Genomic DNA, 23,262 nt, shown 5'->3' on the forward strand with positions numbered 1-23,262 from the left:
TTTTCTCCATAGTCCAAATTATCCTGTGTCTTTCCACGTTGGGAGCCAAATAGCGGACTTTAACTTGGGGCTTTGCAAACCATCACAGACTGAAAGTGTTTTATTGGGGCCGTGGCGGAAGTCAGGTGTTCCTCTCAGTGCGTGATGAATGGCCGGCTTCATTATTGTACACAGGGGCCTTGTGTTTATTGCGCCCTGCTAGGTCATGTTCACATGATACGGGAGATGGTTTCGCCTTTTCAGATACTGCTGATGCAACCATTTTAAGTGTAGCTCTGAGCAGTGTATGTGGGTCAGTGAAATGCTGATCTTCTTTGAGCCAAAACAGACTTGAGACTGCGTTGATGTGTGCCCTTTAGGAACGGAGAGAAAGCAAGAGAGGGGAAAAACAACTGCCATCTATTTCATCCATTTAATAAGACGAAATTACCCTGGGATATTTTTTTTTTCCTCTATACTCTGTGACACTTGTCCCTCTTGGGCTCTTTGCTGTAATTGTGTGGCAGAATGAAATGAGTCCTGATTCAGAGATTTAATTAAATCAGAGGCTAAATATGACACGTACCCGGGGTAATTTACAGAAGGCGGCTACAGCTAAAGTGCTTAAATGAAGTGACCGGGATCAGTATTGATTAGCAGCCATATATAGCAAAGCATGTCCAACATTTGGGTTAATCAAAATTTGCAGCCACTTCCATGTTGTTAAAACAATTATACTGTCAATTCATGTGACTCCCATCCTGCATCAGAAAAGAGGATACTAAAAACCTTTGATGAGAATCCAGGAAGTTCCTTTTATGTTTGCATAATATGAGTTTGGATCTCGAAATGAGCCCATCTGTGTGTCCCATTCAAATCTCATAATACTGAGGGAAGTTGCTGCAACTCTCAGCACTATGGAGCTTTAATTACCCATATATTTAGTTATGATTGCAGGGCCAGCTCCAATAATGTTGTGGCCCCAAGCAGAATTAATTTCAGAATCTCTCCAAATGTGGGCAGAATATTACACTGGAAGCCTGGTCAGACTCAGTGAAACAGATATAACATATTTTTCTTGCTATAAACAAATCCCATTAAAAGAACGAAGCCAACAATACATCGATCCTGCTAACTTTGTACTTTCTATCTAAAGTAGGGATGTCCCAATCCGATCTCAAACATCAGATTGAGGGCTGATCAAGGCATTGTTTGACTGATCTGGATCGGGAATATTTGGCTTATAGAGCATACGATTCTTTTTTGATTTATTTTAGCGGTCACCCATGTTTTTACTTTCATGCAGAAAAATGCAGAGCGCAGCCTTCGTCACCTCTGCTTCACCTTTCTGCTGAATTTAAGAGCAGCGGCTGAGCCATGCTCGCCGTGAATCACCAGACAAAATAAAAGAAAACGCAGTATGAGACTGTTTATTTTCTATATTTACCAAAGTTACGAGCACTCGTTTGGTTCAGCTCAGTGTGAGAGTCTTGTGTTAGTTTAGCTATAACGCACGGTGTTTCTCCGCCCCAGTTGGAGAGAGTAGAGGAGTGCAGAGAACTACAGCTATAGTGGGACATCCCTGTTTAGGTATTCATCCTCAGCTGTTGTTGTTGTTGTTCAGAGATGTGATGGTTGGTCTCTGTGGTAGACTCCTTCACCAGCACATCTTCCACTGTGATTGGACCAGAAAAAAACAAATGTTTGACACAGATTAGACAGTCTCATCACGCTGCTGTCGTTTGTAGCATCTTGTAAATATGCAGCGCTACCATTGCATTGCAAGAATGAAAAGCATACTCTGGCCTCAGGGAAAAAACACTATGCTTTTTGAGGAACTGAGGCGAAGCTGTTGCTGCAGCTGCACTTGTCGCTGTCTTCCACAAGTTGTTGATCTCCGGTGCTGGTCGGCGTTCTTTTTCTTTTGGCATTTATCAGCAGACTAGAACACTTTTAGGAGTATATGCTGCCCCATCATGTGTGGAACAGTTGCATCCCTGGTACGGTACTGGAGAAAAGTGAGAACCTCCATGTTTTCAGAATCTTGGCATCAACTTGGTACCATACTTTTGGTTCTCATGAAATCCCTACATACGTATATAAATACTTATTTGGTACAGCTCCTATAAAAATTGAATACAAAAAGTGCATTAACCCTTTGAAACCTGAGCAAAAATGGTTTGATTTCTTTTAAATCAAGGAAAAAAAGGAAGAATTGTTCTGCATATTGCAAGAATTTGGCAATTATTTTTATTAAAGCTAAAAAAATAATATATTATCATAATAATATACTTAAAATTATAACATTTTTATAATAAAATTATTATTTTTTAGCACTATTTTAGGTCATGTTTTGTACTTTTGCTAATTTTTGGGCCATATCTTCTACTGTTGTTCATTGCGTTTTACGCATGTTTTTAAAAGAAATAAGCCAATTTGCTCAGGTTTCAAAGGGTTAACCGTGAAAAAAAATAACATGAATATGCAATCTTTAATTATGTTGAAACATCACAAAATATCTAGAAGAGAATATTTGGGAGAAACAACATTTGGGAGTCCCCTGGTGGCCTCTCACAGCTACTTTGCACATCACATTACATGTATAATGTACACATATAACACAGCTTTAGCAGGTAATAAAACCTGCACCAGCTCTTTTATTGTAGGTTTGTTTGGACGACGATATCAGCTAAACGCGTAATCTGTAAACACATTGACAGCTTTGACTGTTTTTGGTGATGTAAATGGGTGTTCGTTCTGATGTGGCAGACAGCAGCGTTGTCGCATTATGCTCTAATTAAAAGCGAGATGTGTTATTATTGCTAATCACCCTGCTGTGCTGCATAAGCTCAGTAAATTTACATGTTATTTTTAGCCTCATGGCAACTCGTTAGCGAGGTCGCACAGTCACGGGGGGATCACTGTCACCACCAGCAGACAGAGGCTCTGGACACAGTGGATTTAGCCAGAGTGCAAACGTGGCCAACACAACATGAAATATTAATGCCTGACTGTGGATACAAAAATAGAGTGCTGAGAAAATCTCTTGGGGAAAAAAAAACGACAAAGACAGCTGGATATACTCATGGAGAGGATTTCTACACGCTGAAGATACATAAAAGCTCCCAGGTTAAGGGTGAATGGTAGTTACACTGTAGTTAAAATACTATGATTGAATAAACTGTAATTGATGTTGAATGTTCTTATAAAGGACATTAAATAAGTAGAACTATGTAAAAAAACTCTGACAATTTGTAATAACACAGAAAAAGGCATTTTGCTTCTTTAAATTGTGATTATGACTCAGGATTGAGCATTTTAAAATCAAACAGAATATCATGACTAAGTTAGTTACCGGATGACATTTTTGTGAGTTTGCTTGTCATCCTGACTAACTGTGCCGATGCGCGGTCACTGTCAACTTTGTGAAGGGAGGGAAAAAAGACCCAGAGTGCACTGAGGTGTGAGCTGTGAAGCCAGCTGTGTAAGAAACCCTGTGAAGCAGAAAGATGATGTGTTCCCCTGCAAAATGGCTGCCAGTCTCAGGCAGGACTCCAGAGTGTCTCCTCTAACTGAACCGGACTGCAATCCAAAATGGTGACGTGTCAGGTGTCCGAGTTCAAGGGACACTTAGTTATTTTTCAACCCTGACAACATTTTCTTTCTTTTTGTGTGTCTAAGTGACAACTTTAAAAAAAAGATCCTGAGTGCTGCAGCGGCGAAACAGGCTGCAATTTAATCCTTTGGGACAATAGCAGATCCTCAATTTAAGTCCACTAAAAGTGCCCTTTTTGCTACTCAAAGGCTCATATTATTATTTATAATACATAGAAGCAAAATATTGGTCTTAACAGCAACATATTAAACACATGAGACACAAAGTTGAAAAAGCAAATTCAAAAGAAAAAGCTAAAAGACACACACACACACACACACACACACACACACACACACATATATGCATATATGATATGTGATGTTATGCATCAGATAAATAGTAACATTAATGGTAAAACTGTGACACATGTGAATATGTCAATATGTCCATAACATATGTTTGTATGTAAGTATGTATATCCACCATGTCTATATTTTCTTTTGTTCTATTGCCCAATTATTTAATTTATGTACATATATATATTTTTTTGTTTTTCTATTCTCTTTTTGTCCTTTTACTATTTGCACTGTGGGCATGGAGAGAAACGCACTTTCAATTCCTGTATGTCTAACAAGCATGTCAGGATTGACAATAAAGTTGACTTTGACACTGAAAAATACTGAAAAAAAGAAGTATAGTAACCATAGTTTTCAAGCAGCCTATATACTTCAACAGTATAAGTTCCTGAAATTCAGTTCAGTTTTTGGTTTTTTTTTGTGTCAAGACTTTCAGTGGCCCCATCTGGCCACCCCTATGAGAAATTTCGAAGGGCCCAGTTGTTGAAGGTATGCAATAGTGTTGTGTTGAAAATCTGATAGCTCTAGCTGATGGCCATTTGTTAAAAGTTGTTTCCAGTTGAGCGTTGTTAGTTTCCAGTATGGTGAAGAAGAAACACACCAGATGGCTGAGCTGCAATTTAGCATTTTGTGTTAATTAGGTTGGAGCCAGAGATACAATTATTTCTTGTAGCTAATCCATGGAGATGAATCAGCATCACTGATAATTCATGCATCGAATACATTCAATGCACTTCCCTGATCTTTATTCATGTCTTTAAAAATGATTTCAGCGTTATCATAAAGCGGTCTTCTCTGATGTTTTGCAAGCCCCACTGTTAAAGATCCCAATTTGAAGCAGAAAAGTGGAGATTTGTTGGAATGCTTTACTGCCCTCCATTTTCAACTGTTTATAATATTTTTCTGTGTCTGCATATTTTCTCTGTGCACATTACTCATCAGAATAAAAAAAGGAACTATGAAAACCTCGACCAACTGTCCTATGACAACAAGCGAGGACCTAAGGTATATTTGCATGGTCAATGCACGCCGCCCACCAACTTTCCAAACGTAGCAACTAGAAACCAGCCCAAACCAGTCACCAGCCGACCCAGAAATGTCCCTCTCTTGGTAGCACGTGTTTTCTTTAATTTTTACTTTGAGACATTTCCCTATGATTTAAATGAAGAATGATTTTGTTATGAAAAATCTATAATTTTCGGTCATTACAAGAAAAAAAAGATATCAGTGAACAGCGCCCCCGCTTTTATCATTTTCATTTTCTCCTTCAATAAAGGAATGCATGAACTCAGAACACACATACTCACACACAAAAAGAGTTTGCAAGTCCATTCCTTTGTGGAGAACCGGTAGTGTGGGACAAAACCGTTTCCCAGATGCTACTTCCTCCTGTTCTGTAGCACTTCCCTAGTTTTCAGCAGTTTTTTTGTTGGGGGAAAACGTCCCCCTCACCCCCCTCCACCCGTTTTTAGTTACTGGTTGCATTGACCTTCTTCTTCCCCCTACCTAACACATGCACGTCCTTCTTTGGAGCCTTGATAACCCTCAGTTTGCATGCAAACAAATGCAAAAGTTTTTTTTCCCTTCAAGCTTTTTTTTTTTTTTTTTTTTTTTTTTTTTTTTTTTTAGTTCAGCCGGTTCCCCTGGATCGCTTTCCTTTTTATCTCTGTCTCCCGTTTTCAAAAAAAAAAAAAAAAATCGGCCAAGCTCGAACCAAGCAGGTAAAGAGGCAGCATGGTGTCGAAGGTAGGGAAAAGTAGCTGGCTTGACCTTTCTTATGCCCCGATCACAGGCAGAGAAAGTCCTCCAGTTCAGCCAGGAGACTAACTTAACTGCCCTGCTGCTGGAGGCGAAAGAGCTGGAGGCCCGAGTCATCATTCTGTCCGCCAGGTGAGATGTTTATCTCAAATGTCACATAGATTTCACCTAAAGTCCCAAAGGGAGGGTTGGTGAAAGTGTCATATTTATCTCACAACTGCTTCGGAAAAGCCAACTCATGATCCAAGAAAGAATTGGGTAAAACAAGATCATTTTGATGGTGAAGGTGATGCTTAAACTAGGGCCGCAATTAATTATTTTTCATTGTGATTATTATTTTTTAAATGAATCCTTCATTCTATAAAATGTCAGAAACCAGTTGTCAGAAAAAAAATACGTATATATTTTATTTAGATTTTTTGGGGGGAGTTCCTCCTTGTGATGGTCCTACGTTATAAACCTCTCTGAGGTCAGTTTTGATTTGTGATATTGGGCTATATAAATAAAATTGAATTGAATTTTAACAAAAGAGAGAAAAAACAATTAATTTATTACCAATATTTTTTTAAAAACTGTTGTTTGAAGAATTACTTTTAATTAATCAATTTTCAAAATCAATCCATTAGCCAATTATTTTAACTTTATCTTAAACCTAATTTAATTTTAACATCTGCTGGTTCTTTATGTTTAATTACATCTAAGTTGTGTCTATGTTTTGTTTGTTTTTCGCCAGATTTAAAAAAAAAAAACAAAAATATTACCATAGGCAAATGCGCCCAAAGTTGTATGAAATGCTTCTTGAGACACATGTATTTCTCTTTGATGCAGCCCTACAAAAAATGTTTATCTTGTGCAAAGTGGCCACAGGTCAAGACCACTTTTGGACACAAAAAACAGCAAAACTGGTTATTAGGAAAGACTAGGAAAGAGCTGTGATTGAGCCAATAAAACCAGGTATTTTAGGCCAAAACATTATCCTCTCCCAACCATAACCTAGTGGTTTTTCAACCTGCCTGCTACATAATAATGTACAAATATTATTTGTGGTTTACATAAATGCACAGTGGCAACATTTATTTTTGAGATTGGGTTGCAGAGAGACATATTGCATATTACATGTTTGACCCAAACCAACCACAGCCTGCGGTCTTTTGCAGCTTAAATGATGCTTAAGTGATCAGAAAGGGTCTGACTTTACTGTTGGACCTGCCAGTACCACCACCATCACACAGTTGTGTGTGGAAGAGCGCTGTGTGCTTCTTTGGGGTCAGTCAATGTCACAACATGTCAAGAAACTTCCAAACTAGACGAGACGGGGCTAAAAATAAATCTGACATGCTTGTCTTTTTGGTCAGATGTTGTGAGGCACCGTGGATGCCGCGTGGGATGTCTTTCACTATGACACATTATGCCAGATGAGACGGATCATTTTCATGCCTGTGCAACATTCATTTTCATTCCAGATATCCATGTCAATTAAGGCAGGCCGTTATCTGGCTATTTTGTAGTCTAATTCCAGCACGGGGTTTGTATATTTCACACTAATGAAGGCATCATATAGCTTTGATAAATGGAAATATATACATGTTACAGTCATACAAAATGGATTTTTTTTGTAACTTAAGAGCTAATTAATGGAAATTTGAACGGAAAACCTTGCCTCAAAAGGTAAAAATTGGAGCAACACGGTAGCTGAATCCAGAAAGGGCTGTTTGCAAGAAAAAGAGAATTTTCTTCTTGAATTCAGTGTAACACAGGGTGAGTCACTGATAAAAAAAAAATGATCATTTTGGGGGGTGAAGTTTTCCTTTAAAAGAAATTTAAAAGCAAAATCAGGGCTCAAAAGATTAAAAGTTGGGGTGTCCTAATAGCCTAATACACAACATAAGAAATGCACTAAGAAAGAGACATAAATAGTCCTAACTTTAATCTAATATATGTAATAATAATAAGACATTTCACATTAATAAAGTCATGTCAAGAAGTACTTTGCTGTAATAGGTTGCACCAACTTTGAGTTAATCCCTCACTCCTAAAAATGAGCACAGAATTTCTTTCCTTCACATTCATTCAGCATGCTGTGTAAAAAAAAAAAAATCTTTTGTCAAACCCCAGTGAGGAGGACGCTGCTGCAGTGTACAAGGCTGCCCGCTTCCTCAACATGACTGGCTCGGGGTACGTGTGGCTGGTGGGCGAGCGGGAGATGTCGGGTAAAGCCCTGAGCGAGGCGCCAGACGGTACGTTCATCCAGCAGAGATCAGTGGGAAGTACGAGTTAACCCCGGCTTTCACTCAAAGGCCGATCATAACACACACAGGCTTAGAGGGATTAACGGTTAAACGATGGATGCATTTCATGATTGACTGTATAACTGCTTGTTGTGTGTTGAGCATTTAAACGTTTAAGCATTTATGTGTTTAAAGGTTTAAATGAGCTGTGTATCTACAGTACACTTTTAGTTTAAATGTGTGTGTCCTGGATTATCCAAAGGTAATTTCATTGTGCTATTCTGCCATATTAATGCCCTGGTTTCTAATGAGTTACAAAGGGAGAGTTTTGCAACACATAGCTGATAGAATGGTAAGCTACAACAGCCTTCTCTTGTCTCTGTTCCTGGATTTTTTCGCACAAGTCTTTCACTATTTTTTTATTACTTTGTGGTCACAAACGTCAAGCGTCTCTCCCCCTGGGCACTTTAACACAACCAACCCCCTGCAGAGCGTTTGTTGTCCTGTCCATGTCCAGTCTTTTCCACCTCCACTGCAGCTTCTCCCAGGAGTCTGCAAGACTGACGGACCTGGTTGCAATCAGAAAACTTAGCTGAAGTTGGATTGTTCTTTGGTTCATTTTTTTTTGTTTATTCCTAACACAAATATTGCTTTGCCTGTGCTGACTCCCAAATCCTTAACTGGTAGGGCATTAAAAAAAGATCCAACTTCAAGGGACTCTTTACACATGCTGTGAAAAGGTCACGAGTGGCAACATCAGCAAAATGATCCATTTATTCTGCTGCCGTGTCCCATAAATGGCAAGATGTGGATATTTTCTAAGTTATCGTCCCTGAGATTAACTGGCAACGATGATGGATCATGCCGCCGATGTCTGACCTTTATTCAGGATGTCTAAACCGGAGGCCCTATAAGTTTTTTTTACACTTTGTGCATTGCAAAAAGGATCCAGAGAAGCTGTAGCGCACTCAGGTCAGTGACTATGTTTTTTCGTTGGCCTGGTCTCAGGTCTGATCGGCCTCCAGCTCATCAACGGGAAGAATGAGTCAGCACATATCAATGATGCGGTGGCTGTGGTGGCGCAGTCCATCCAGGAGCTGTTTGAGAAGGAGAATATCACTGAACCCCCGAGAGGATGCGTGGGCAACACCAACATCTGGAAAACAGGGCCACTCTTTAAACGGTAAGCCTGAATACACACGTTACTTATTGCTTTAATCAACTATTTTTTTAACTATAAGACCGGGGAAATATTTCAGGAAAATAGCTCGAAATCTATAAATTTGACAATTATGGCATGAAGTGGAAACAGACAATGTTTAAACAATTCCCCTACTAGTGTTTCTAAGTGGTATTACTGTTGGCGCCACTGTTGCAGGGACGGCTGGATCACTTTCTGCTTTCCTCCGAGCCTAGCAACGGGGCTCTTTTTCTGTTGCCGGGTAGTACAGTTACTTACAGCTCGGCCTCATAGAAATACTTAAAGTTGACCGGAAGTCTTAATGCATTCTGGTTAGTGAGTAAAAGATGTGTTTTATGTAACTTTGCACGTGTTCTCATCTATAGTCATTACATTGTGCTTTACTAAATAGTGATACTGCAAACAAGCTTGTCTGTTTTCCACTTAAAATTAGCCGGATGAATCAGAACAGCTGATTTTCAGTTTAGTAAATTAAATTTGCTCAGTTTCTTGAGGCTGAATTCTACATGGTTTTTAATCACCATTAAAGCTGCACTAATCAATATGTTTAGATTAACAATTGACTGGATGTGCAGCGTGAAAGGAGTCAATTGGAGTATTGAACCAGCAGATCTGCAGTTCCCTTCAGTCCTTACATTTTCTCCCATTTTTGTCAGTTTTGACTGAAAAGCACAGAATCAACTCTTTATTTGCAGATTTATCACAGGTCCTTCAAATCCTTAAGAGCTGGTGAATTTGAGGGGAAAATATCAAAACCATGTTGTTGTTTTTTTTTAAATAGACATGTGCTTAAATATATATATTTGGTGCAAGAATAGAGAGTTTGTTTTATATTGTGTGCCATCACAGCACAATTGAGAAGTATTAATTTGTGCCTCTCACCTTTTTAATTATTCTGCAACTCCTACTTCGTTATAAAAATTCTCAGTATTGTAACAGTAATTAACCTTGATCCATGCCTCTAGCTATGCAGTGTTGGATCCTCAAACTTTAGGGAATTGGGGCTGAGAAGTTCATTTGGTTGACTATCTGGTTTATTATATGTTCACATAAACATATAAAAAGAATTACCAAAAATGTGATTTTTTTTTTTTTTTAGACGGTGTGGGTAAGCTGATGTTTATGACTTCCTAGTGACAAGCCGCTGAGTTTCGACTGACCCAGTTAGGTTGGTTTCTCAGCAGAATAACAAACACATGCGGTGACAAAAACAGCAGATATCAGCTCAGTAATGCGATTCTGCCCTGTTCATCATATTTTCAACAGAAAAATATGACGAATCAGTCGTTTTACCACATACACTGCACTGAGAGCCTCGTGTCAAACGATACAGAATAAAATGCGCTGTGACACGCCTAAATAGCAGACACACGATATCCATGCACGGACACGTGTGTGCTCATCCACTCAGATAATCATTTTTATTTCCCACAGGGTGCTGATGTCATCTAAATACCCAGAGGGCCTCACAGGGCGCGTGGAGTTCAATGACGATGGGGACAGGAAGTACGCCCATTACAGCATACTCAACTACCAGAAGAGTCGCCTCATTCAAGTCGGGATCTACAATGGAACGCAGGTAAACTGATGCACAGAGGCGTCTCTGGATATTTGACACAACTGTGAAGCAAATTCATGGGAATTTCTGTCCATTCTCTGGTTTATACTCAGCCCAATGCAGTATCATCTCCATGTACATAGTCATCTATTTTTTATTTGTTCTGGACATGCAGCTCCAGTTTTCTATGTATAGAACAATGCAGATAATGTGGGGCAGGTCAGGCAAAGCCAACATGATGCTGCAGCACTCTGTCACTGAATTTGAGGGCTATTTTTGAAATATTTGCAGTTTTATTTATTAATGAATTGGAGCATACATGAAAAATTTACTGCACTCTCTCAGACTGTTTCACCTCTAACAACAGTCCCTGTGTCTGGTAAGAATTTAAACTTCTGGAAATCAGCAACATCAAGATTTTTTCAAGAAGACGGAGTTGCTCTTAAATATGGGCAGATTATGAGACAATAAGCCCCTAAGCACAAATATGCCAAAAAATTTCCCGCCACCTTTCCTACATACGGGCAAGACACACAGACTTTGTGCTCGCTAAGCCTCATTTTGTTATTGTTTTGTGTCTCTTTGTGGTCATTTTGTGTTTCTTTGTAGTCGTTTTGTGTCTCTTAGGAGCATATTTGTGTCTTTTTTTGTCTTTTTATGTCTCTTGCAGTCTCTTTGTTGTTCCTTTGAATTTCTTTGTCTCTTTGAAATCATTGTGTGCCTCTGATATGGTATATTTTATTTTTTTAGTTTTATGTCTCTTTGACATATATTTGTCTCTTTTTGGTCATTTTGTGTCTCTGTAATTGTTTTTTTGGCACTTTGTAGTTCATTTGCATGTTTTTGTTGACGTTTTTGTTTGTTTAAAGGTAAATTTGTGTCTCCTTGAGGAATATTTTTGTCTTTTGTGGCTGTGTTGTTTCTCTTTGTGGCCATATTTTGTCTCTTTTGGGTCATTTTGCGGCTCCTCCTGGTTGGTACGCATATATTTTGAGTGACATTTTACAAGTGAAGGCCAGGTTGCCCCTGACATTTTGTTTCCACGGGCTTGTGCCTGGTAGGCCAGCTCAGCTGCTCTTAAAGCATTAAAAATGTCTGCAATCTTGTGAAATGACCAGTTGATTTTTCCAGGATGGACTGCTGTAGTATCATTTAACCTTTGACTGAATCATGTTTTGCCGTGAACCACGTCCATGTTAACTGCATTCAACTCTAGAGGGCAAGCAGGAGCTGCATTTGAAAATGACACCTCACAATGTACTTTATGAGCCCTCTGTACACGAAACATAACTGCTGAATATTTTAAGAAAACATAACCTAATTTCCAGATTTCCCAGCTTTCAGGCACCCAGTGGTTTCCATCTCTTTTAATATGAAAAGCAAGATGCCAAACATTTAAGATTTAGTGCCTGTTATGAAACAGCACTAATAGCACTATTAACTAGAACCACATAAGAGTGAATTTAGAGTGAGTTTAGTTTCTGTGTGTGTTGTATTTACCTAATCTCATATTTGAAAAACGTTTATCTGTTTATCCATTTCCCAATTTGTAAGACATTTTTTGGTAAGACTGTTCTTCCTTTAAATTAATAATACATAATGTTGCATGTTCGATGTCTAAATGAAATAAAAACAATCAATGGATAGGTCCTAGAGTATAGTTGTTGAGTTAAATGTCAATTTGCTGGGAATAAATAGCGTTAACGTTATTTGAGTTAGGAAAGAAGAATAAATTAGTTGATCCATGGCACACTTTTTAAATCACTTGCTTTTTAATTTTTGGGCTTAGACGAATATGAAGTATTTTTAAGTCAAAAGTTCAGGTCTTTTTTGTTTTTGTGAAGTCTAAAGTCATGAATGTTGTGAGTTCAGCCTCTGATATTCAAACAGACCAGCCATGCAAACACAGCAGAGAGTAGAGACTGCGAGGATCAGCACTTCAGCTCGCTGGTGATAGGTGTGATAATAATAACTTCCTGAAACCCTCAGGTATGATACACAAGTCAGAGGTTGATGAAGTAAATAAAAGAACCGCTGAGCTATGCTTATATAAAGCTGACTCATTAGTGATGCTCACCCACGGTGCTGCAGCCTCATCAGCATCACGCCTTCTGTCAGCACTCACCTATGATACTGCGTATGTGTGCGGCATCCCCGCAGGTGGTAATGAACAATCAGCGGAAGATCATCTGGCCCGGAGGAGAGACCGAGAAACCACAGGGCTTCCAGATGTCCACTCGATTAAAGGTAGGCTGCCTCGGCTTCGCTGCTGCAATGTGACGTTCTTGTCTACACAGATAGAGCGCGGAGCTGAGCTGATATACTCGCGTTGGACAGTGCGCTGACACTTGTTTCTCACAGGGGAGTGAAGTTTATCTATGCTCGTAAAGGCAGCGGTGATATATCTGCTTTGACTTTTATCTCTTCAAATTTGTCACAGGCCCGCCAAGAAGCGCTCATCTGTATCCTTGTCAGTTATTTTTACATTCATCTGTCCGTCTCTGTGTGTCCATGTGCATCTGGGAGGCTGAACATGGGTATTTGTGAATCTGCTGGGTTTTTCCAAGTCCCTCGAGGGCAGCACAAATCCAGCTCTGACTATGTGATAAACAGCTTTCTGTCCCGTCTGTTGTAGATAGTGACGATACACCAGGAGCCATTTGTGTATGTGAAACCCACTCAGCCGGATGGAACATGCAAGGAGGAAATGACATTAAATGGAGTCTTAATTAAAAAGGTTATCTGCACTGGGCCCAATGAGACCATCCCAGGTAACCTATCAGGGACGTTTATATTATCACTGTGCTTTTACCGCACCCGCCAAACACCCACTGGAGATGCATACATATATATGCAGTAGGTATCTATATATGTATGCATGTAGCTGAGTGTGCCATTCAGAATGAGTGATTTTCGGGATGCTGGGACGTGCTCGGTGTGTATGCTGTGTTTCTGGCAAGCAGTGTGAGTGTGTGTGGTCGTCTGCAGTGCACGGTGTCACGCATTTCGTTCAGTCTACGTGCGCCGCCTTTGGATTAAAAAGACTAACGCTTTCCCGCAAGAATGATTGTAACTTGTAACTGTTGCTGGTTTTGTTACAGGACGCCCAATTGTGCCCCAATGTTGTTACGGATTCTGTATTGACCTCCTTATCAAGTTGGCTATGACCATGAACTTCACCTATGAGGTGCACCTGGTGGCTGATGGGAAATTCGGAACTCAGGAGAGGGTTAGTTTTACGTCACAGCAGTCTTTGTCATGTTTTTGCATGAGGCACAGTCTGCACGCAATACCTCACATTTAATATTTTAAAGATATAATATGCAGGATTTAAAAAAAACGTCAACATTGTATAGACTCATGCAGAGATAATCCCTGCTTGCATCACTTATGACCTACTGGAAGGGTGTGGTGGTGATTTCCTGCAGAGACTCTGCCCTCTGCTTGTATTGTCTTATTTTATTCTTATTTTCTCAGCACGCTGTGTTTATGGCCGTGTACCCTCACAGCACTCAGGTGAGGTCAGGGCTTCATAAAAAGGCAGCAATCAGATACCAGACCATTAGCAGCAGATGTCAAAGATACACAGCATCAAAAACAACAACAAAAATGCCAATAAAGTGTTGCAAAGCTCCAAAAGTGAATAAGGGGTCCGTATTTGCTTTCACTTTTAATGGCAACAGTAACCAACAATCCTGAGTAGTATACCTGTAAATAACATAGATATGTTTGATCTTCCTATTTTACTCCACTAACAATAGTGATCTCACTAATTATTCAGAGCTGATGTCAGCAGGTGAACTTGCCCATCATCACTGATCTGTTTTTGATCGTCTGCAGTTGACGATCAGGCAAGCAGCAATCTCCATAAGTGAAGTCAGTTTGAGAGTGCTACTTAGTTGTATTGTGAAAGGAAAAAGAAAAACAGATATGAAAATCTAGCAGGGAAAAAGAACATTTACTTAGTACCGGCCACGTATGGTTGAGAAAAACAAAGGAAACGTGGTACCCTAAAACCTTTTTATTTGTCAGTTATTGACTTTTTTTGCATTAATGTCTTTCTCTGACTTCAGTCTCACCTCAAACAAGTTTCTGGTTGTTTTGACAGAGAGTAAATGATTTATTTGTTTTAATGAACAAAACAGTGTTATGTGATTAATATTTTGCCAAGTGATCACCAGTGCAACTGAAAATATGACGGATTTAAAGCATACTTCACCTCCCAAGTGACCATTTGTATACCAATAACTCACCTCGTTTGTTGAATTTTTTTTACAAAACCTTAGAAAAATCTTGATAAATATAATAACAACAGCAAAACTATATGAAAAACGTGTTCACAAACAGTCTCATTTATCCAAACAGAGAACCCTTTCTATCGGGGAACTGAACTAAAAGTGAATCTCATCTTTGATTTCTTCAAAATCAGACTCCACTGACAAAAGCAGTCATTTTACCTCACTGAATACAGGACCTGCTGGTCGACCACTGCCTCCATCAGTCAGTCTGTTTGTGTTATTGTGTGAGTTATGTGTTTCATGGGGTCAGTTTGGACTCACCAAAGTTACAAAATAACACAAATAAACTAAGTGATTGACACAGTGGTAGACCAGCAGCTCCGGAGTTCAATGAAGTAAAATTACTGTTTTTGTCAATGGAGTCTGACTTTGAAGGGAGCAAAGATAAGGTTCACTTTTAGTTCAGTTCTGTGTCAGAGAGGACTGTGTGTTTGTGTTAACGATAAACCATAATCCTCAAATCATTTTGCACAAAAGCTTAAAGTGGCTTTAATTCAAATGACTATGAAAGTCAATGACAATGTGAAAGGGGTCGCTCGAAGGGATTAACCTGCAGAGAATTATCACCTGAAACTGCAGCTCCCCGCAGCTTTAAATTCAGTTTTTATCTCAGCAGATTTATTTTTTCTCTGGAAATATTCACCTCTAACCCAGAAATGGCTTGTCCTTGTAGGCATGAGCACGATATTCCACACTTTTGGTGTACTTCAGTGCATGATCTTATCAATTCCTGCAAATAAGCAAGCTCTCTTATGTAAAAACAGAGCCAGTTTCAAAGATGTGGCGCGCGCCTTGTATCCCCACTAGGCTTAACCCAGATCCTTAAAGCCTGCAAACCTTCTGCGGTCGAGACGACAGCGGGCTGATAGCTGATTCTCATGCTCACATCTTTTCTTTTGGGACTCCAGGTGAACAACAGTAACAAGAAAGAGTGGAATGGCATGATGGGAGAGCTCCTGGGGGGCCTGGCTGACATGATTGTGGCCCCGCTGACTATAAACAACGAACGAGCCCAGTACATCGAGTTCTCCAAACCCTTTAAATATCAAGGCCTCACCATCCTGGTTAAAAAGGTAAGTGTACACTTTAAGCACATCTGCGGAGTCAAATAACCACAGGGGAGCTGCACACATTGTTCAGCTGCAGAATCCTCTACCCCCTAAGGCAATATTTGTCCCTTGTGTATCCACTGTATCACAAATACCAAATCCCCAATATAACCAACTGTTATTTTATACTTTAATTTCTGCAGCACAATTACAGTTGCAACACAGTGATAAAACTTATGTTGGGAAATACAATGCAGAAATTTAAATGAAATTTGCTAATTTGCATTTGTAAAAACAAAGTAAACATGTTGTGAGAGGGACATTGTTCTTATCATTTCACCTTATGTGGACAGCAGAGCAAATGTGAGAAATATCCCAAGTTAAAGGGCAAACTTTTTTAAAACCTGGACCTTATTTTCCCATGTTTTGTGTCTAAATCACTAATGGACACAACAGTTTTTTAAATTGGTCCTGTAATGGGTGAGAGTGCTGCAGACGGCAGCAGCAAAACAGGCTGCAATGTAACCATCGGGGCATTTGTGTACTGCCCTTTACGTTCATTAAGTATTTGTTTTTGCCACTGACAGGCTCCGATTGTTACTACAAGTGTCTGATAACATTATGGAAAGAATTATTGTTAAAGAGAAAGATCCTTTTTTGTATGACCAGAAACAGCCCTGAAATCAAATTACCAAACCCACTAGACTCCATTTAAATAAACAGTTATTTTGGCGTGTATAGAGCCAGCATATTTTCACATCTAACTGGGTGAATTAAGGGTTTTTATTTCAACCAAACCAGAGCTGGTTATGTTTCTGGGTAACCAAAAAAGTATCTTATTTTTTAACAAAAAGGTCAATCTCTGTAGGATTCTTTCCATAATGTTTACTTTAAATAACCTGAGTCTGTCAGTGGCAAAAACAAACACTGTTGTCTTCAATAGTCACTTAGACATAAAACACAGAAAATAGAGTCAAGGTTGAAAAATACACAAGTTACCCTTTAATGACTTATATTTGCATCATTCACCTGAAAATAGTAATCCAGCTACTGTTCATTTTTGTTGTATCACAACCTTTTTTTTTTAAAGGATCATAACTGTGTTTTTATCCCCTTTACATTTTAGCCCATTTGCTGCAAATCATTGCATCGGACTATTTTGCAAATAATGCTGTTGTGTTTTAGTGTACTAGGTGTCCAAACTAGTGTTATTTCCGGGTATCCACTAGTTTCCGTCCGTGTTACATTATTATTCTGAGGTGATGCAGTGTTGCTATTGTCACCTTTCTTTCATAAATGAGAATGCAAACTTGAAGTTCACTGTGATTTACAACACAACTCAAGCAAATTTAAAGAGTCAGCATCATGATTTTTAATTGGCACAGACATAGACAGAAACACAAGCATTCCTGGAACAAGAGGAAGAACAAAAATCTAAAACTGTAGCAAACCAGGTTAGAAAATATGTCAAATCTAGTGTATATGGGTTGAAAATTTCAGGAGATAAACTTGGAAATAGACAATTTATGTTAGTGTATAACGATCAAACATAAGGTTATTTACGTCAGTATCAGTGAATAACCAACTGCGGTGTGTGTTTTCAGGAAATCCCTCGCAGTACGCTGGACTCGTTCATGCAGCCGTTCCAAAGCACGCTGTGGCTGTTGGTGGGTCTTTCGGTGCATGTGGTGGCGGTGATGCTTTACCTACTAGACCGGTTCAGGTACACGGGGGACCTGTGTGTGTACGCGTGTGTCCATGTGTGTGTGTGTGTGTGTGTGTGTGTGTGTGTGTACGTCCTCTCACGACTGAGTCGGTGAACGTGTGTGCGTACATGTGTGTACATGCACTCCTGCAGATCTTCCCTCACTGTGGACACGGAGGCAGACAGAGGTGAAGATTGGCTCCAACCATCCCACCGCTCTGTCACTGTGCCGCCGTCTTTGTCTCTTTACTTTCAGAGTCCGTCTCCCTCTTTGCTTTTGCTCGCTCATGTTCAGTTCCCTTCCCTGCCTGGGGTCGCCAGGGTTTTCCCCTCTACAGGTTCACAGCGATTTCTCACTTTATCTCCTGCAACCCTCCCAATTTCTTCCCTCTAGCCCGTTTGGAAGATTTAAAGTAAACAGTGAAGAAGAAGAAGAAGATGCCCTCACCTTATCGTCTGCTATGTGGTTCTCCTGGGGAGTGTTGCTGAACTCTGGAATAGGAGAAGGTGAGCCGAAGAAAATCATCACTGTAAATCTCCAATTAATCACCAGTCAATGCTGCCTTTCTCCCAAAAATGCTGTAACGTTGTCGAGTACTTTGGTCTTTACACAGTTTTGCAGTTGTATAAAGACCAAAATCAAGGCGACTGTGGCTCCAGGCGTTGCCTCACTGTCATGTTTTTCTTAGAGGATGACAAATTAATTCCTTTCAAATCACATTTTGTAAAGAACGTCGGTGACGTTTATACCTGTTGCCGTTGCTTGATCATTTCTCCTCCAGTTTTCCTTTTCATGTCAGTCTATTTATAGCAGGCTTTATTTTTATTTCTTTGGAAACGTTGTGCAATTTTTAATACAAAAAGGGTTGTTATGGTTTTATTGTTGTTATGTAAAGTAGCGGCAGTTATAATGGTGGTAACAGGGAGCACTGTTAAAACTTATTGCTACTTATTGTGGTACAATTGGTGATTAACCCTTTGATACAACAAAGAACAACTTAACAAGAAATGGCCCACAATATAGCAAGAAATTAATAAAAAGTTACAAAAAAATTACCTAAAATAATCAAAAATGTTTATTTTGGTAAAAATAAAAAATATTTTCTGTGATATTCTTATCTCCTTTAAATTTGGATTGTGTGAGGCTTCATACTATGACCTTATTGTGTTTTCCACCTCTATTACCTCCCAGGTCTTGTTATCTGCAGCATTTTCGTTTAAGAAAATGTTCAGGCGAAGAAAATATCACTGACAGTTGAGGGGAAAACTTAAGAATGCTACCTTTCAAATGAGACCATGCACTACAAAATGTCACAAAAACAGCTTTCAGTTTATTTTGGGTGTGCCTTGGATTGGCGTTCTTGGTGAATTTAGGTGAGTTTTACAGGACCGCTAAGAGGAAGTATCCAGCTACAACACATCGCTAATTCAGTCAGAAATCCACAATTACTGAGCTGAAAGGTTGGATCTTGATCTCACCACACAGGTGCGCCGCGCAGCTTCTCAGCGAGAATCCTGGGTATGGTGTGGGCTGGATTTGCCATGATCATTGTGGCTTCCTATACTGCCAACCTGGCTGCCTTCCTGGTGTTGGACCGGCCTGAGGAGCGCATCACCGGCATCAATGACCCAAGAGTGAGTGATACCAGTGTTACTATTAGGGATGTCCCAATAAGTTTTTTTGCTCCCAATCCCAATCTGAGTCAATCGTGCTCTCAGTTAACAACGCCTGTGTGACTGCGGACGTAAACAAAGGATAGGGCAGGACATGTGCCTCAAAATAACCGATCCGGATCAGTTAAGAAATGCACTGATCATATGGATACAGATCCTGTCGATCCAATCGGGACATCGTTAGTTACTATGCAACAATGTTTTTATTTATATAAAAAATCAATGTTATGCATAAATTAGGAGTCATTACTTGACTCTTTTCCTTTTTTTCTTTATGCAGCTGAGAAACCCATCGGACAAGTTCATCTACGCCACGGTGAAGCAAAGCTCCGTGGACATCTACTTCCGGCGGCAGGTGGAGCTTAGCACCATGTACCGCCACATGGAGAAGCACAACTATGAGAGTGCCGCCGAGGCTATCCAGGCCGTGCGTGACAAGTGAGTCTCGGCCAGGCCGGGCCGACCAGAGCACGTGTCGGCCGGCTGCTCGACCTATCAGACACACAGATTAGGGCAAGGCCAGTCAGCTCAGGGGGGGTGGAGGGGGGATGGGGGTGGAGGTACATGGACCTCCGGACCAGGTGGAAGCGGCGGGGTTTACTGCGGCGTTCCCTCTGATCCAGGCCCATCGCCCAGCTCAGACAGACGTCAGGGACAGTGGACGTGTCAACAGCACTGGGACCAGTGTGAGGTTAAGCTAACATTGAGTCGAAGAGCACCCTTTTTCAGGTTGTACCCAGACGAACATCTTTGAGATGGGGGGAATCCAATGGGGGACGCGCCCTCACCCATCTGGCATTGGATTTCATTTGGGCCATAAGCAGCGGTAGAGATTGCTGGTAAACGCTGAATGACACACACGATCTGGTGTGCGAGAGAGAGAGGGGTGGGAGCCGTAAATGTGTATGTAAATCATTGTACTGTTGCACCGTAACCCCCTCCTTCCCCTCCTCCTCCCCCCTCCTGCTCCTCCCCCCCCCCCCCTCCCCCACAGCAAGCTGCATGCTTTCATCTGGGACTCTGCGGTGCTGGAGTTTGAAGCCTCGCAGAAGTGCGACCTGGTGACCACGGGAGAGCTGTTTTTCCGTTCGGGCTTTGGCATAGGCATGCGCAAGGACAGCCCCTGGAAACAGAATGTGTCCCTGGCCATTCTCAGGTCTGTCCCAGCCGAAGCTGCATTACTCGTATGTCTTTTTTTTTTTTTTGGGGGGGGGTTTCTTATCAATATGATTTTATGGTCACGTATTGACCATTTATAGCCATCCAATACATCGCCTTATGTCACATCTCTCTCTGTATCTCCCCTCTCCTGCCCTCTCTGTCTGTTTGTCTCTGTCTGGTTATCGTCTGTCTGTCAGTACACCTGTCCTGCTGTCCCTGTCTCATTTATGTTGCTATCTGGGGAGTAAGCAGCTCGGGTTATTCCGTCATTTGCGGACGTGTATTAACTTTGTCACCTCTCTCCCCACCACCCCCAACCCCCTGCAGTTCTCATGAGAACGGCTTCATGGAAGACCTAGATAAAACCTGGGTGAGATACCAGGAGTGTGACTCAAGGAGCAATGCCCCAGCCACACTCACCTTTGAAAACATGGCAGGTATGGTCCTTAAGGCGTAGAGAAAGCCTTAAAAGTGATTGGACAAAAACTGCAGTGGTAAGGTACTGTAGACCTTTTTTGTCCAATACCTTTACAAAAATCGTTGTTTTAGTGTCGGCGTGGGTGTGTGCCGTACAGTATATTGTGCTGTGGCTTTGTGCAGTTGTTCCATTAATATTGTGCAGCTGCCCTCGACAGTAGGAGCTGGTTGACAAAAAAAACAAGAGGGGCGACCGCTGAGCATGACGGGCACACCATGCATTCATGCTCAGTGGGAGCAGCGTTGTTGTAGACTAGCAGCTCACATATCTCTACTTCTGCTTTCTGTCCGTCTGTCCCTTCACCCAACAGGAGTCTTCATGCTGGTGGCGGGAGGTATTGCGGCAGGGATCTTCCTAATCTTCATTGAAATCGCCTATAAGCGCCATAAAGACGCCCGCAGGAAGCAGATGCAGCTGGCCTTTGCGGCGGTCAATGTTTGGAGGAAGAACCTGCAGGTAGGATTGATCCCCTCTGCTCGCTCACTCACACCCAGGGTAGAAAGGCTGGAGAGCCAACAGCGCCCCCGCCTCATGGGGGTTGATCTCGAGCCTCTCAGCCTTTTATTTTAGGAGCTTTTCATTTTGCAGTGGTGGTCAGACTGCCACACATGAAAAAAACGTGCTCTCTGATGCCTTCATGGCATCCTCAGCGGCCACCGTGTAGATCCTAACAAGTTCCCAGAGGCCAACGGCGCCCATGTCTCTTGTGTGTGCCTGCAGGACAGTAAGGAGGCCTCTGGAAGTCAAGCGGTGGCCGGGACCCCCTCATTAGTATGTAACAAACTAGAAGAACCATTTCCACTCCCATGCCACCTCTCGCTGTTAGAGTAACAATAAGATAATTAGCCTTGTGACCCTCCAACATAATGGACATCCCAATTAAAACTTCACCCCGTGTCCATGGCATGACCTAGTATTATCTAAGCTGCTGCTGGGGCGCCTACACACTTCATAAGGTCAGATGATGCGGACATGGACCGAAAAGAAGCCAGCCAGAAGCATCATAAAAACAACAATAACAATGTCCGGTTGATGCACTTTGATCGCACCATTATTGATTTCCATTCTCTCCGAAGGCCATACTAACAGCAGCAACGCAATGCAAATAGAGCATAAAGACTAAAATCAATGCCCTGGCACGATCACACCGCAGTGACTCGCCTAGTACTTTAATCCTAAATGTTACAGTGTACAGTATGTCTTCTTATCCACTGCAGTGTCTATAACATATGAGTCAGACTTTTTGTGCATGCCGGGGGGCTTCATGCAAAGCAATGCAAGCAGACGCAGGTGCCAATTTCAAGGAATAGTTCAGATTTTTTAAAGTGGGGTTGTATGAGGTACTTATCAATTGTCAATGTACGACATACAGTAGATGGCAATCAACACACTTGCAGTTTGGAGAAGCATATTAGCTTTAACATGGAAGCATAGCAATTTAAAGCTCAGGATGGGGGTCAGCAACAAAATATATTTTTGCAAAAACCTGGAAAAGTCATGGAATTTGCCAGACCTGGGAAAGTTTTGGAAAACCATATATATACCCTTAAAATTTAGCAAAAAAGTCGCAGAATTTTGTTTCACAAACCTGTATAATAACACAGATGTGTTCAAGGACTGTTGGAAGTTTGAAAATCCAACAATAATTTCTGTTTTACTGTTTCTGGTTGTGATGAAAGTTTTTTTTCCTCTTGAAAAATCACCCAAAAATAATTGAATTTTAAAAAAGTGCAATTTTTTAAAAGAAAGCATGCCTCCAAAACCAAAATTTTAAAGCAAAAGAAATCACCAGAATTTTTTAAAGAAAAAACAAAATCCAAAATACAGCCATTTAAAGTTGTTTGCCCTTCCCCTAAGCCACAATAAAAAACATAAGGCCCTCTCCAATGCATGGAAAAGCCATTGAAATGTAATGGTAAAACTGTGTATGAACCTTGAATATAGCATGCACTGAAACTGATGTTGCTATTTTAAAGTTGGACCTCTTTTAGGAGGCTAAAATACATTTAATTGTGGACCCCCATCCACAGCAGTACATTGCATAGCTTCCATGTCGGACTCCAGCCTGCTTCTCCACATTGGGAGCATGCTGACCGTCATCTACTGTATGTAATATAGTGACTATGGATAAGTACCTCATATAACCCCACTTAAAAAAAATCCAATATATCCCTTGAAAGGGTCAGCTCAGCCAAATTCCAAAAATAAAATGCACTGCT

General features: G+C 40.8%; 1 protein-coding gene across 4 annotated transcripts in view; it reads left to right on the forward strand.

The window, feature by feature from the left end:
- The first annotated feature begins 4,541 nt into the window (after positions 1 to 4,541).
- Positions 4,542 to 23,262, forward strand: part of grin1a (glutamate receptor, ionotropic, N-methyl D-aspartate 1a) — a 29,993-nt gene continuing 11,272 nt past the window's right edge. For 2 of the 4 annotated variants that reach the window (XM_042508929.1, XM_042508932.1), the window contains exons 1-16: positions 4,542 to 4,938; positions 5,726 to 5,823; positions 7,807 to 7,928; positions 8,928 to 9,102; positions 10,555 to 10,699; positions 12,839 to 12,925; positions 13,314 to 13,461; positions 13,780 to 13,907; positions 15,885 to 16,049; positions 17,630 to 17,748; positions 18,125 to 18,237; positions 19,217 to 19,365; positions 19,685 to 19,842; positions 20,399 to 20,560; positions 20,893 to 21,002; positions 21,354 to 21,499. In XM_042508929.1, the coding sequence (XP_042364863.1) occupies positions 4,795 to 4,938; positions 5,726 to 5,823; positions 7,807 to 7,928; positions 8,928 to 9,102; positions 10,555 to 10,699; positions 12,839 to 12,925; positions 13,314 to 13,461; positions 13,780 to 13,907; positions 15,885 to 16,049; positions 17,630 to 17,748; positions 18,125 to 18,237; positions 19,217 to 19,365; positions 19,685 to 19,842; positions 20,399 to 20,560; positions 20,893 to 21,002; positions 21,354 to 21,499 (2,169 nt within the window). In that variant the 5' untranslated portion in view covers positions 4,542 to 4,794. The remainder of the gene's footprint in view (positions 4,939 to 5,725; positions 5,824 to 7,806; positions 7,929 to 8,927; positions 9,103 to 10,554; positions 10,700 to 12,838; positions 12,926 to 13,313; positions 13,462 to 13,779; positions 13,908 to 15,884; positions 16,050 to 17,629; positions 17,749 to 18,124; positions 18,238 to 19,216; positions 19,366 to 19,684; positions 19,843 to 20,398; positions 20,561 to 20,892; positions 21,003 to 21,353; positions 21,500 to 23,262) is intronic. The other 2 variants (XM_042508931.1, XM_042508933.1) reach the window with 1 other exon arrangement.

This window comes from Plectropomus leopardus, chromosome 20, assembly GCF_008729295.1.
Source record: "Plectropomus leopardus isolate mb chromosome 20, YSFRI_Pleo_2.0, whole genome shotgun sequence".
Taxonomy (NCBI): domain Eukaryota; kingdom Metazoa; phylum Chordata; class Actinopteri; order Perciformes; family Serranidae; genus Plectropomus; species Plectropomus leopardus.